This window comes from Tyto alba, unplaced genomic scaffold (genome assembly GCF_018691265.1).
Source record: "Tyto alba isolate M040663 unplaced genomic scaffold, T.alba_DEE_v4.0 Super-Scaffold_32, whole genome shotgun sequence".
Classification (NCBI taxonomy): domain Eukaryota; kingdom Metazoa; phylum Chordata; class Aves; order Strigiformes; family Tytonidae; genus Tyto; species Tyto alba.
This window is the reverse complement of record NW_024881307.1, coordinates 7836761-7850440: the sequence shown is the minus strand read 5'-3', so window position 1 is coordinate 7850440 and position 13680 is coordinate 7836761. Positions and strand designations below refer to the sequence as shown.

At 45.1% G+C, this 13680-nt stretch overlaps 2 protein-coding genes across 5 annotated transcripts in view; both read left to right on the top strand.

Moving 5' to 3' along the window:
* Nucleotides 1–3290, top strand: part of DIXDC1 (DIX domain containing 1) — a 44935-nt gene extending 41645 nt beyond the window's left edge. For all 4 annotated transcript variants that reach the window (XM_042800597.1, XM_033005553.2, XM_033005551.2 and 1 more), the window contains one exon: nt 157–3290. In XM_042800597.1, coding sequence (XP_042656531.1) covers nt 157–237 — 81 coding nt within the window. In that variant the 3' untranslated portion in view covers nt 238–3290. The remainder of the gene's footprint in view (nt 1–156) is intronic.
* A 928-nt stretch (nt 3291–4218) lies between these two features.
* DLAT (dihydrolipoamide S-acetyltransferase) lies at nt 4219–13565 on the top strand. The gene is made up of 14 exons (XM_033005549.2): nt 4219–4574; nt 5147–5248; nt 5598–5722; nt 5837–5990; nt 7119–7245; nt 7605–7789; nt 8268–8433; nt 8665–8729; nt 9476–9568; nt 9659–9766; nt 10281–10396; nt 10684–10846; nt 10987–11123; nt 11931–13565. The coding sequence occupies exons 1-14, from the start codon at nt 4344–4346 to the stop codon at nt 12058–12060; spliced, it is 1902 nt and encodes a 633-aa protein (XP_032861440.2). The 5' UTR covers nt 4219–4343; the 3' UTR covers nt 12061–13565.
* The last annotated feature ends 115 nt before the right edge of the window (nt 13566–13680 follow it).

The following is a 13680-nucleotide window of genomic DNA, read 5'->3' as shown; positions in this document are numbered from 1 at the left end:
CACGTGAATGCTGGGTGAGGTGCATGTTCTGTAGGCTGTGTAGTGAAATCTGACTTAGGATCTCTGACTTAATGCCTACCTCTTATGGTACTTATGCTATAGAAGAGTGGTGCCCAGACTCCAGACATGACTGTACTTCTTTTTGTTTTGTTTTAGGTATTCCATGATGATGACATCATTCCTGGCTGGGAGGGAAAAATTGTGGCCTGGGTGGAAGAAGACCATGGAGAGAATTAATCAAGCTTTTAAGTCTTGTCACTATGGAAACCTGTAACTGGCTGCTGAGCTCAAAGAATGACCAAAAAGCCTGTGTGCTGGAAGGAGTCCAATCCAAACTGCCAAAAAAGAGGGCTTCTCTGCAAACAACGGGTAATGCATGTTGTGTGCATGGATGCCTGGCATCTGACTTTCCATGCCCAAATGAAGACAGTGTTCTGAGACTGAAATGACAGGTCTGTGGGAAAGAAACACCTTGCTTTGTCCTGTGAACTAAACCCTGAAGGCCTTAATGATGCATTGCTCCCTTCCCCTGCTTCTCCATTCCTGCAATATGTGCTGAAGACTGTGAACTGGGCATTTCAAGTCTGATTTCTTGTACATGGTATTACATCAATCTGCACTGATAGCAAAAATGTGAAGCTTTGCCTTCATGAGTCAAAAGAAGCCACTAGGTTATGTGAGCTGAAAGTTTGAGCAGCGTTGGTCCTGGACTTGCATGTGCTGCAGGAGCAGAGTGAACTTTCTGGACATTCCAGACTGACAATATAGAAATCCAACGGGGGGGAGGAAGACAGTCTTCTAGAGGTTTTACACGTTGTCTAAAGCAAAGATCACCAGCTTGGCAAAGCTTCCTTTCTCCCAAGCTCAGGCTTTCATTTCTGAGCGCTGCTTTTCCCAGTTGCTTTCTAAAGCTGTACTCACTTCTGAGGCCCTCTGGGTTTGCTTTGTTGCCATAGGGACTGTGGGGATCTTGGTGCTTGCTTATTTGCTGAAGGATTTCATTTGCGAGGGAGCTAGAATCAGCTACTTTACCTGACCTCCTGTCCTCTCCTCTTTCAGCAAGGCAGATGGTTTCTCACCTCCTGTGCACAGGCATCACTGTGCTGCAGTCCACTCAATTGCCAGGGCCACCAAACACTTATCCACACCAGTAGGATAAACCCCATCAGTTACACCACCAGTTCCCTGGTATGCCCGTTCCTGGGATGCCTGAAGGATCAGGAAATAAATGACTGCTTGGGAAAGAACAAGCCCTAACGGTGGCTTTTTCTTTTTGGTTTTGGGGGGTTGATTTGTTTCTGCATTGCCTGTCTCTGCCCTTCTGCTGCCAGTGAGCTGTACTTAAGAGTGCTGGCTGCAGTATGCAGCAGACACTGTTGACTTAGAAGGTCAAATGGCAAGTCAAGGCTCTGTTCGTTCTCAGTACCTGTGGCCCTTCCATGGACTACCTGTGTGTCTGTGCTGTGCATGAGGCTGGGAAGGTGAACCTGGTTTTACTGTTTTATATTGACATGTCCTTTTGTAAACATGTTCCTGTTCTTGGAATTATTTTGTACCAGTTTACATTTGTCTGAGGACTGTGGATATTTTTATACTAGTACAAGTGCTTTCTGTATATTTCTGCACGCATTATACTGTGTTTTACTCATTTTCTAGTGGATGCTGAAGATGTTTTGTATCGTCTCCTGTTAACACAACACTGGGCTCATAACTTTATTTTACTATGGAAATCCAACTAATTCCTACTGGGTTTTATATTTTTGCCAGCTTTAATAGGCAGCAACAATACTATTTATTTTCTCACTGCTTCACTGTCCAGGAAGTAGCTCAAGGCTTTTATGTGTCTCTGTGCCACACTGGCACAACACAGCATGCCTTCTGTTCTGGACAATTTGTTATAGTGACTTTCACCTCACAGATAGCAGTAGCAAAGTTCATCAGTGAACAAGTTCATCAGTGAGCTGCAGGGTGGGGAATACATTTCTTTTGGAGAAGAAACAGATATTCTTCATCCCTGAAAATAGTTTCTCTGTTGCATGATCTCTAGCAGGCTGGTAAAGAGAGCATGGGGTTGTTATACTGAAATCAATTGTATTTGAATTGCAAATTTTTCTCAAGTGTTTCTTTCTTCAGGTTTTACTCGTCAATTTTATTTCAGCAAGAGCCACACACCCAGGCTAGAATTTTATGGAGAAAATTAAGACCATTTTCAAGGTCTGTAGCTGCCAGTTCTATATCCCTCCCTGGTACTCAAAGATGAGCAGTTTTGGTTTTGGAGCACTGAAAACACGAGGCTGTTAATATGATCAGAGCTTCTAAAGGATAAGTCTTCAATCCAGCCTTGCCCATAGCTATCTAGTTTTCCCATGAAGAAAATAGTTGTTAGCTGATCCAGGGGACCGCCTATTCTTGTTCTTAGATCAGTTCAGATAAGTAACCATCATCGCATTTCATATGCTAACTGCCACCAGAGAGCCAAGGACTGAACCTGATATGGAAACACATGCTCTCCAGGGCAACCGTGGGCTGTATTTCAGAAGGAGCGAGACTGGACAAAACTCTTGCTTTTGGGGGCTGGTAGTCATGTACCTTTCCTCCATGCTAACATCCCATGTAAGCTAGGACAAAAGAAGACATCCCCTCAGCACTGATAGCAATGCTCTGTTCTTGGGTTCCTAGATGCAGCTCCCCTCTGTGATAGCGAAGGTAGAATTGCTGGAGTTGCTGTCACTAAAGCTGAAGGGCTGCTGCTTTGATAAGCTGTGAACTGCAAACATGCAGAGTTTGGGTTCCGCTTTATTTCTGGATTGACACTGCAGCCTTCTTCAGACTTTTTACCTTTGTGTGACTGGCAGAAAGGGGTCTGGAAGGGTAAGGAATATTAAGCATGGGGGTAAGAGATATCAGGTGGAAAAGCCATTGGCCGGATGTTTCCCTGATAAAAGCAAAAGATGTTGCTTTTAAATCAGTTTGGCACTGCTATAACCCTGACTTCAGTGGATGTATTCTGGGGATATGTTCTTAGTACCATGCCCAGGACTTGCATTTTTCACTGTTCTGGATCTGTTTATTTCTGTCCAACTTTCTCCAAAGTTACTTTCCTATTCCTATACCTGTAGCTTGTTTGTGTAACATAAATGCTCTGTTTAAAATTATATTTTCATAGAAACTCTGATGTTTGCATCTAGGAAAGTGTAACTTTATCTATACATCTTAACCAGACCTACATGACTGTATACGCCTTGAATTAGTGGACTGAGAAGTTGTCTCAATAAAATGGGGTTTGCAAACAGTCTTGCACAAGTTCAGTACTTGTGAAGGGGAAGATGGCTTTGGAGTAAGGAGGCACAGATAGGGATACAGTGCATAAATCACTTGGAGTACATGTGAAATTAGCAAACTTAGAATCATAGGCCCTGAAGAGGAGGCTGGGAGCGTTAGTAAAATCTATTTTTAAAACTGATGTGAACAACACACCAGTGGAACATGAGCTCTGCTCAGCTGCCTTGGAAATAGCAAATTTTGCTGCCTGTGTAAACTGCTGCACCTGGCTGAGCTCAGTCAAGGCAAGTATTACATCGAAATCATTTAGCGTGGCTAGGACAGCACCCGTGCACGCGGTGGGACGTTGCTGCCTGTGGTGCTAGCCAGCTCAGCACTTTGCCCTTGTGCTTTCCGCCCCCTTGCAGAACACCGTGGCTTTCAAGGCGTGGGGGAAGTCTTCTGTTGGGGGAACCTGTGCCGCTGCGTCCCGGCACAGAACGGCTTCTGGATTCCTGCGTTTCCAGACAGAACCAGGATCTTGTTAAAATCCAGGCCACGTGCCAGGGACACGAGGAAGCCAGGAGGGCCCGTTGCAACGTCGGGTGGGTATCACACAAAGATACAACGGGCGGGTCTGGCTGCAGCCCGCTCTCCTCCCTGCTGGGCAAGCCGCCGTGCCCGACGCGCCCCGCGAGGCTGCACCCTCTGCCAGCCGGGCTCCTCCGTCCCGTCCTGCTGCCGCGACGCTGCGGAGGCGCCGGGACGCGCGCGTCCCCCCCGAGGAGCCTCCGGCAGCTCGACGCCCCCCGCCCCCCCCCGCGGGGGCCTTGAGGACAGCCCCCCGCCACCCTCCTACGCCCGGGCCCGGCGCCCGCAGCCCCCCCAGGCACCGCCCGCCGCTCGCCCCGCCGCTGCGCAGTGCAGCCCCGCAGCCCCCGAGACGCCATTACGAGGCGATCCCGCCCCGCCGCGCTTTACGGCAGCGCGGTCGTGTCGCGCGGCGCCGTGCCCGGACGGAGGAGGTCACCGGGCGGCAGCGGCGGCGGGGCCGTGGCTCTGGCTCCGGCTCCGGGTCCGGCATGTGGCGGGTGTTGGTGCGACGCGTGGCCCGGGGCGCCGCGGGAGCCCCTGCTCTGGCGCCGAGCTGCCGAGCGCTCGGGGCCGCAGGGGCTGGCCGCGGCGCGGTGGTGGGGGTCGGGGCCGTGCCGTTGGGCGGTGGCCCCGCGCACCGGCCTGGAGGGCTTCTGCTGCCTTCGGCCTGGCCCCGGCTCGTCCCCCGCCGCTGCTGCAGTCTCCCGGCACACCAGAAGGTGAGAGGCTCCCTCCTCCCCCCCGGACCAAGGCAGCCTGGGTGCTCCCCGTACCCCCAGGTGTTCGTGCCCCTACAGCCGCTGGGGTCCCCGGGGGACAGACTCGTGTGTCGTGTCGCGCTTCACCCCCCACCCCGTCTCGGGGGCTGCCCCTTCGCTTTCTCTCTTCAGGTCTTGCTTCCCCTCGCTGGGCAGCTCAGTTTGCCCTGGGGAAGTGCAGTTCTCTCCCCGCTCTTGCAGTTCTCGTGCCCTTGCTGCCACCCTGCCCCAAGTCCGTGTACTGCCACTGGGTACCATCTCCTTCACCACTGGTGCCTTTTCCCTCTACCCGTCTTGTCCCCTGGCATAGCTTCTCCCTTTCTTGGTCAGCCCTATCTCAGCTGCCCGGTATTGATTTGCCCTGGGGTCTTACCAGCAGGTTGGAGGCAGTCCTGACCTGCTGAGGATTTGCAGACGGGCTCTCCTTTGTGTCCCCTCTGTCCCATCCTGTGCTGAGGATCCATCTCTGCCCTGTGTGTGGGGTTCCTACTGTCAGGGCTGCCTGGATTGTAACACTGCCCTATTCCTCACAGGTAGCCTTGCCAGCTCTGTCCCCCACGATGCAGATGGGCACCATTGCGCGCTGGGAGAAGAAGGAGGGTGACAAGATCGGTGAAGGGGAGCTTATAGCGGAGGTATCCTAAGGGCACAGGCTGTGCTGCATTTCTAATGAGCTGCGTGTGCATCCCGGGTTTTGTCCCTGATTGCTTTCACTTGAACACATATCTTGGGTTCAAGATCACAGATCCCAACAGATGCTGTTGGGACCAAGTGGCTAACGGCCTTTCAAAGTTGGTTGCTGCTTTTCTTCTTTCTGAGCAGGAACATCATGTAACCTGTTTGAGAGCATACTTTCCTACAGCTGGTGCCGCAGGGTAAATTTTCCAGAAGTTTGTGTGTTGTGACTCTCCACTGTCAGACTGGAAGGCTCTGAGCTTATCGGTCTTTTCCACTGCCATAACGATACCTTGTTCTCTCTCAAAGGTGGAAACAGACAAAGCAACAGTTGGCTTTGAGAGCCTGGAGGAATGCTACTTGGCCAAGATCCTGGTGCCAGAAGGAACAAGAGATGTTCCTATTGGGGCCATAATATGTATTACAGTAGAAAAGTATGTATATTGTTAAACCTGGAGTTGAAATCTCTCTGTTGGGGCTTCTTGGGTGTCGTGTGTGGAAGACTTAGGGTCATCTGATTGGTTTTGCGGTTCTGTGTTTTATTCTAGGCCTGAATATGTTGATGCCTTTAAAAATTATACTCTGGATTGTGTAGTGTCTGCCCCTCTTGCAGCCTCAGTGCCTCCCCCTCAAGCTGCAGCTCCCTCACCACCAGCTCAGCCTTCTCAGGCTCCTGGAAGCTCTTATCCTCCTCATATGCAGGTAAGAGAGCATTGCTAATGATTTAAGGCTTGTTGCACATTTTTTTCTGTCTTTGGCATTACTAGCTCCAGTTACTAGCTATAATTGCAGGAGCGTGTGCCACTTGAATTGTTGCATATGTAAAGCAGGTGCTTGGAGATGTCCCAGAAAGCTTATTTTCAGGAAATTATTTGAGCATCCTAGCTGCTCGTAGATGAGAGACTTGTCTCTCCAGGATTGTTATGCAGTCTAGAAAAACCTACTACATTTGCATTATTTGGACACTTCTAGTATAAAAAGACCTTGTGCTAAGTGTGCATAAGCTCTAAAGGCCCTGCTTACATCTTGGAGCAGAACTCAAGTCTCTGATACGCTGAAGAACACTCCAGATGTGTTTGTGGGTGGCTAATAATGAATTGTATTTGTGGATAACCTTTTTACCTCGCTTAGGTATTGAAGCGTACATCCATTGTTGTATTTGAGCACTTTGTAGGGGGAGGTATTTCTGTGGCATTCCTTTGAAATAGGAAATTTGCAGTACTAAACCTCGTTCTACAGGTGATATATATGGAAACTGATTTGTCTGAGATGTTATGGAAAGTCAGTAATTGAACAAAGAATTAATGAAAGGCTTCTTAATCTGACTTGTGTTTTGGCTACTAACTTGCTTACTTCCCACTGCTTGCCTTACCGGTCCAGTTTTGCTCTGAAGCTGTACTCACACGTGCAGCATTTGTTGCACAGCAGTATGCATGTCTGGCATCTCTGAGTGCTTGTTGGAAGACAAGCCTGTATAGCTTTTCAAGGGGCCAAATCTGTTTGTCACAAAGTGCCTTGCTTCAGTCTTCCTTTTAGCCTTGCAGAGAGCAGCTGCAAGATACTCCCAATGTGACAGTGGTAATAATTATTTTGATATATAGATTTCCTGCTCTGTGCTTTTGCTTGTTTTCCTGCTTTGGCCTTGATAAAAGAAGCCAAACTAGCAACATGGGACAGCATTGCACTTTACTGTAATGGAGCCAGATGTAGAAGTGCATTAAAGGCTGGCTACTTCTTTAGGTTGGCATAATTTAGTGAGGAGTTAAAACTGTGTTCCTGTTCATTGTGGATTACCAGAATCTGATTCTCTTGTATTGCCTGGCTTCACAGGTCACTCTCCCTGCCCTGTCACCTACCATGACAATGGGCACAGTGCAGAGATGGGAGAAGAAGGTTGGGGAGAAACTGAATGAGGGAGACTTACTGGCAGAAATTGAGACAGATAAAGCCACAATAGGTGAGTCAACTCCAGTGTCACAAATGGGTGAGGTGCCCTTAAAAGGGGAGGATCCAGAGTAGCTGCTCTGCCAGCTGTTCTCCTAGCTGCAGGGGGCAACTAAAACAAGTTTTGTTAACTTCTCATTCCACTGGAGAGCTAAACATTGGAGCTCCTAAAAACACTTCTGTTTTTTCATTAAATACCTCTTAGTAATGTACAGCTCATGGAGGTGTTTCCCTGCTAGTTGCACTGAAAAGATTCTCTTGCCTACTGAATATAGGACAGGGCTTTAGCTACCAGAGTCTTTAGAAGCAGCTTTTAGAGGAAGTCTTCAGCTGCATCAGGCACCAAACCAGTTTTATTTCTTTCCCTTACAGGCTTTGAAGTACAGGAGGAAGGCTATTTGGCAAAAATCTTAGTGCCTGAAGGAACAAGGGATGTGCCTTTAGGAACAGCTCTCTGCATCATTGTGGAGAAAGAGTGTGATATTCCAGCTTTTGCTGACTACCAAGACACTGCGGTAACTGACATGAAGGCACAAGCTCCTCCTCCTCCTCCACTAGTAAGGACCGTTCTTAGCAGTGAGAGAAGTTACGGGGACCATTAAAAGGTCTGATCTGAACTGTTCTGCTGGTTTGACAGTGTGAAGCCCTGGCTCCAACAATAACATTTATGATTCTGAGAATGCAAGGCTAACATGTTGGTGATAGGTGACTGCTAGTTTGCCCTCTAAAAACTGGAGCAGATAGTCATTCATTATGATCTCTTCTGCAGCCTGTTGTTTGTGCCAGTTCTAATGCCTCATCCTTGAAAACTGGGAGCATGAGTTATTTATTTCACCTTTATTTATTTCAGCGTAGTTGGCCTCCTTCCCAGAAAGTTTCTGATTTAATTTCTGGCACCAGGAAACTTCTCTGAATCTGAAAATTCTTTCAGATTACTGACTATTTTTGCTGTTCTCTTGACTGGTAATCACATGGTCTGTACCTTCAAAACTTTTGCTGAATGATCCTGAAGCTAATGGCTTTGATTCTGTTAAGGTGGTGGCAACTCCGGCTGCTGCTCCTCCCCCTCCCCAGCCTGCTGTTCCTTCCAGTGCAGCAGTCCCCACAGCTGGGCCACCTCCCCGGAAAGGAAGGATCCTGGTTAGTCCCCTGGCAAAGAAAATGGCAGCAGAAAAAGGAATTGACCTTGCCCAAGTGAAAGGTAGGTTGCCCTTCTTCTTCCTTGCTCTCACTATCAAGTGTCTGTCCCTCTAGGTACATACTTGCCTATTCTTTTCTTTCCTCCCTGTCAGAAACTTCCTGACTACACAGCTCTCCTCACCACAGGTCGTGTTAAGAGACTTCTCTCTGTTAAATAAAACTGGTACCTTTAGAAGCAATGCCCTGTTGAAAATAATTTAAATCCTCTTATGTTTTTCTTTGACCCTTTTAGGTACTGGACCAGATGGTAGAATCACAAAGAAAGATGTGGAGTCATTTGTGCCACCAAAGGCTTCAGTGAGTAGGCTTGAGATCTGTAAGAATGGATCTTTTGTTGCAGTGATGGAAATGCTCTGTGGAAATGCAATTACTATATGGAACTGTTATTGCTGGATTGGTTGGGTTAGGACTCTGTGTGGGCTATGGTGACTGTTAGGTTGTAAAGCTTAACCTGTCAGAAACACAGATGAAGTTTTCTTCCTTTATTTTTCTGAGAAAAAAAATTGTGTGCTCCCAACCCTTCATTTGGTTGCTACATTGTTATGGATTGAGTTAAGCTCAGTCCCAATTGATCTAATGTTGCTGTAAAGAGGCAATGAGAATGAAAACCAGACTTCTGAACAAACAGCCTGCTGTCATTGTTGCCACCAGTCTGTTCTTGTACCGTTGCTTGTCTTTTATATGAGATAACAGAAGTGTTGCTTTGTGTGCTGCTGGTAGGGATGTGGCTGAGTGCAGACTGAGAGTGCCCTCTAGCATATATCTTTGCTGTATGTAAAAGAACCATCTATCAAGACTTGCTACTCTGGGAGCTTCATAGCAGTGACTGCATTTCTAAATCACTCAAGTACTACATTTAATAATCGGTTATAAGACTTCTAAAGAACCTAGTGGGTGCTGGAGAGGCGAGGCTAGAGAGCACAAATATCTGCTGCTCTTAAGCAAGAGGCAACTTAGCCTCAGCATTTGTCCCACGTACCAAATTATTCTGTACAATTGATATTTGTATAGTACTATGAATTACACTCTCTCTCTGATTGCAGGCTCCAGCACTAGAGGCAGTTCCTGCAACTGCCGCAGTTGCAGCAGCACCAGTGGGGACCTTCACAGATATCCCTATCAGCAACATTCGGAAGGTAAGATTTTATTCCTTTCTGAGATCGTTATTTGCAGTCATGAATGTTCCAAATTGACTTATTTCCACCATTGCTATTGTATACCTGCAGGTCATTGCTCAGAGGTTGATGCAGTCTAAACAAACAATACCTCACTACTACCTTTCTGTTGATATAAACATGGGAGAAGTACTGGTGCTACGGAAAGAACTCAATCAGGTAAAATGGTGAGAGTGTGTGTGTGGGGAAAGCTGCATTCTTTCACAGGTTTGCCCACCCTGCTTTTTGTTGACAGTGCCATTTCGGCCTGGAAAATACAGTCTTTTCAGTGCCCTTTACCCGTTGTGGCTTGGTTCTGGACTGTCTGTGACAGAATGAGACTTTTTACCCATGCACTGGCTTCTGATTTCCCTAAGAGGGCTGCTTTATACTCTGCTTGGTGTTGTTCAATTCTCCAGCTGGAAAGCAGGGCAAAAGGGTAAAAAGGGTAGAAAATTTAAGCAAAATAATAATTCGAAGCCAAGTGTGGGGGAAAGCAGACAGTAAAAAAGATTGGACCTTCTTGAATTATGAAGGTGTGTTCACCTTCCGAATTATCTTGGCACTTCAGATATTAACGCTTACAAGTAGTGTGATTGTTTTCTCTAAACCAGGCTGCATGGCAGTGACTATCCAAGTTAATAGAGGTAATGTGTAAGAGACAAACTGACACATCAAATCTCTTCATTTACAGGAGGTCTCCGATAACATTAAGCTTTCTGTCAATGACTTCATAATTAAAGCTTCTGCTCTGGCGTGCTTGAAGGTGCCTGAGGCAAATTCTTCATGGATGGACACAGTTATTAGGCAGTAAGTTTATGGTACGGTCGAAGCCAGAAACTTTCTTTGTTCAGTAGAGAGTTCATGGCTAAATAGCAGACCTGCTGGGATTTTGAGGAGGGAGGGAAACAGGTATAATGCAAAGAAAGGTTGAGGGGCTTTTGTTAAAGTACTAAGAACTTGGCATCTAAGGTTAGTGTGCAAGGTGAAATAATTGTTGCAAAATTAATACCAATTTAGAGTTGTCTGAACAGTGTTGAAAATTTTTTTCTTTGTTGTCTTGCTAGAGTAACTGGCATCTCCTTTGTGTCTTGCAGAAATCACGTAGTGGATGTTAGTGTTGCAGTTAGTACTCCTGCAGGGCTTATAACCCCTATTGTGTTTAATGCACATATAAAGGGCCTGGCTTCCATTAGTAAGGACGTGGTTTCTTTGGCAACTAAAGCCCGAGAAGGTAAACTTCAGCCTCATGAATTCCAGGTGAGAGACTCAAAACACTGCTGCCCTTGACTTCTGTCCAGAATGAGCAAAGCCTACTTTGTGAAGTTTCAGCCATATTCATTACTATTCCATATGAAACAGCTTTTGTGAATTTGACTGTGAATGTATTTTTCTTGTAGGGTGGTACTTTCACAATTTCCAATTTAGGAATGTATGGGATTAAGAATTTCTCTGCCATAATCAATCCACCTCAAGCCTGCATCCTTGCAGTTGGTTCCTCAGAGAAGAGGCTAGTGCCAGCTGATAATGAGAAAGGGTAAGTATTCATCTGATTCTGCATATACTGAGCTTCCAAATTCAAACTTTGAAATAATGGCTAGTTTTCTAACACCTCCATTAGATAATTATTAGAAACAAAATTGTTGACGTACTGTTTTCAGTACCTTCTGAAGTAATACAGTGTGATCTTGTATAAAAGGGTCACACAGGTGTTAGAGAAATATGGTGACTGAGGAATGATCTGCCATACGTTTATTCTTGAATCTTCTTTGAAAGTGAATGAAAAGCTGTTTCTTTCTTTGAGAGGTAGGGTCAAGCTGTGGAAAAAGGTCTGGAATCCTCAACAGTTTAGGCACGTGTTGCTCTTTAATAACTTGCTTAAATTTGCATTTAAGGAAAACCTAAGGGATGGATTATAATTCAAGTGTCCTGTATGTAATATTGCCTTGTTTGGAGCTTGAACTAGCATAGACCCAGGATAATGTTTAGGATGATTTAAACTTGCCTGTTAACAGTCCTAGGTATCTATCACTGATACATGGGGAAAATGAAGGCTACTGGGTAAAATGGCTCTTTTTCTTTGATTGTGTGGGGCTGTTCTTGTGATACAAAGAAAGATGAGCTTACTGTCCTAAAGGCAACATACAAATGTGTTTCTTAATTGTAGAAAAGGAATTAACATGATCTGCTCGCTAGTGTAATATTTTAGAAGTCCACAGGGAAGAACATCTGTTACCCAGCACCAACTATTGCTCATTCTCTGATAAAAGTTTTTTTCCTTTGGTAGTGACACTGACTTGCAGAGGATTGTTAACCTTTTTTTTTTTTTTTTTTTTTTTTTCAGATTTGATGTGGCTAGTGTGATGTCTGTTACACTTAGCTGTGACCATCGTGTTGTAGACGGAGCAGTTGGAGCACAGTGGCTTGCTGAATTCAAGAATTTCCTTGAAAAGCCAGTAACCATGCTGCTATAATTTAATCATGCAAGCAAAATCTTCCAGGGTCACGCTGTTTTGTTTTAAACAAGCTATTTAGACCTTAGTGTTCAGACTTATTAAAAGAGTTCCTTTTTTATTTTAAATATGTATTATATTATCTGGTAATGTTATTACCAGTGTGTACAGAAAAAGTTTGCAAAAGTGCTTTTCAGAACAATATTATAGCTATACTGTATTTTTATACAGTTAGTTAACTTGCAAACTCTTCCAAAACAGAGTTAAGCATCCCAGATTTAAAAATGATCCAGGCAGTATGCACACTGCCATCTGCTTCTAAACTAGGGTGAACAGGGGGGTACATACCAAGCAATTTAATGACCTCCATGTTCTTAGGAATTTGAATTATAAGCACCTCTTCACAGGAGGTCAGATGAGATGGTAACTGAAACATGCAAGTTAGTAGAAGGTGAATTCCCTTATTATCCTGTTCTCCTGCTGGGGTAGGTGGGTATGACAGATGCACTAAGGGACTGAAGCGCCTGGGAATAGTTTCTCAAAGGCCAAGTGCTAGCATTCCAAATCTCTCCTGGAATTCGGCACTGGTCGGGACCTTCTCAGCTGTGTGATCCCATTTGAGCACTTTAAAGTAAGGTGAAAGAGCACTGCTATCTGTGGGGTCACAGCTCTCAGATACCACAGGGAATGTGCTGTCTTCTCATGGACTTTCACTTACATGTGCTTTTTGTATGAAAACTCCTTAATTGCTATTCCTCTTGCTAAGTTAATATCAGACTATGATGACATGGAAGTAACTGTTTTGCAGAATGTTCAAGAGAATCTGTGTGTTGGAACCCAATATAGGCAAATCACACATGGTAATAATCCCATCAGTGGATATTAATCATGGGATGACTTGAATGTTTGGAATTTTTTTTTTTCAAGCATTCTAACATAGGAAGCTCTGAGTTAGTCACTGGTGCTGCAGTTCTTCCCTGAATTGTCTATGTTGTCCCAGCCTCAGTAAGCTGCAGAATGTGCTACCCATGTATATATTGTATGTAAAATGCTTCAGTAGTTTGTTGGACTTGTGTCCAGTTACACAGTCATTGTATCCTGAAAGGGGTGCAGTGCTGAACATTCTTAAATTCCACTTTCCACATGGAAATGTTAATGTAAAAAAGGACGACTGTGTAGTTATTACAAAGTGACCAGGAGAATTAAATTGGGGCGGAGAAGTTTAAAAAAAAAGAAAGGAAAAATTAAAGCTGATCTCTTATTCTGTATATTGCATTAAGTACTGTTTCCTGTAAAGTTCTACAAAATTCACTAAAGATGTTGAAAGAAAATACTGTGGAAATTAAATATTTTTGTGGGAACTATTTAACGTCTGGTTGCTGTGATATGTGGTTTTCATGCCTGGCTTAAGCAAAAAAGTGCGTTAAGGTTTTGTTTTTTCGTTAATGATCTAAAATATCTTGGTTCCAGACTTGCTCTAGTGAACCGATGTTCTATTAAATGTTTGGAATTGACAACTACTAAAACATGTTCCAGTGCTTTTCTATTCCGTTGTGTGTGGCTTACTGTACTGCTATAGCACAGAGCCGTTTAGCCTTTCAGACTGATAGTGAAACTCACCCTAGTAACCTTAAATTGTAA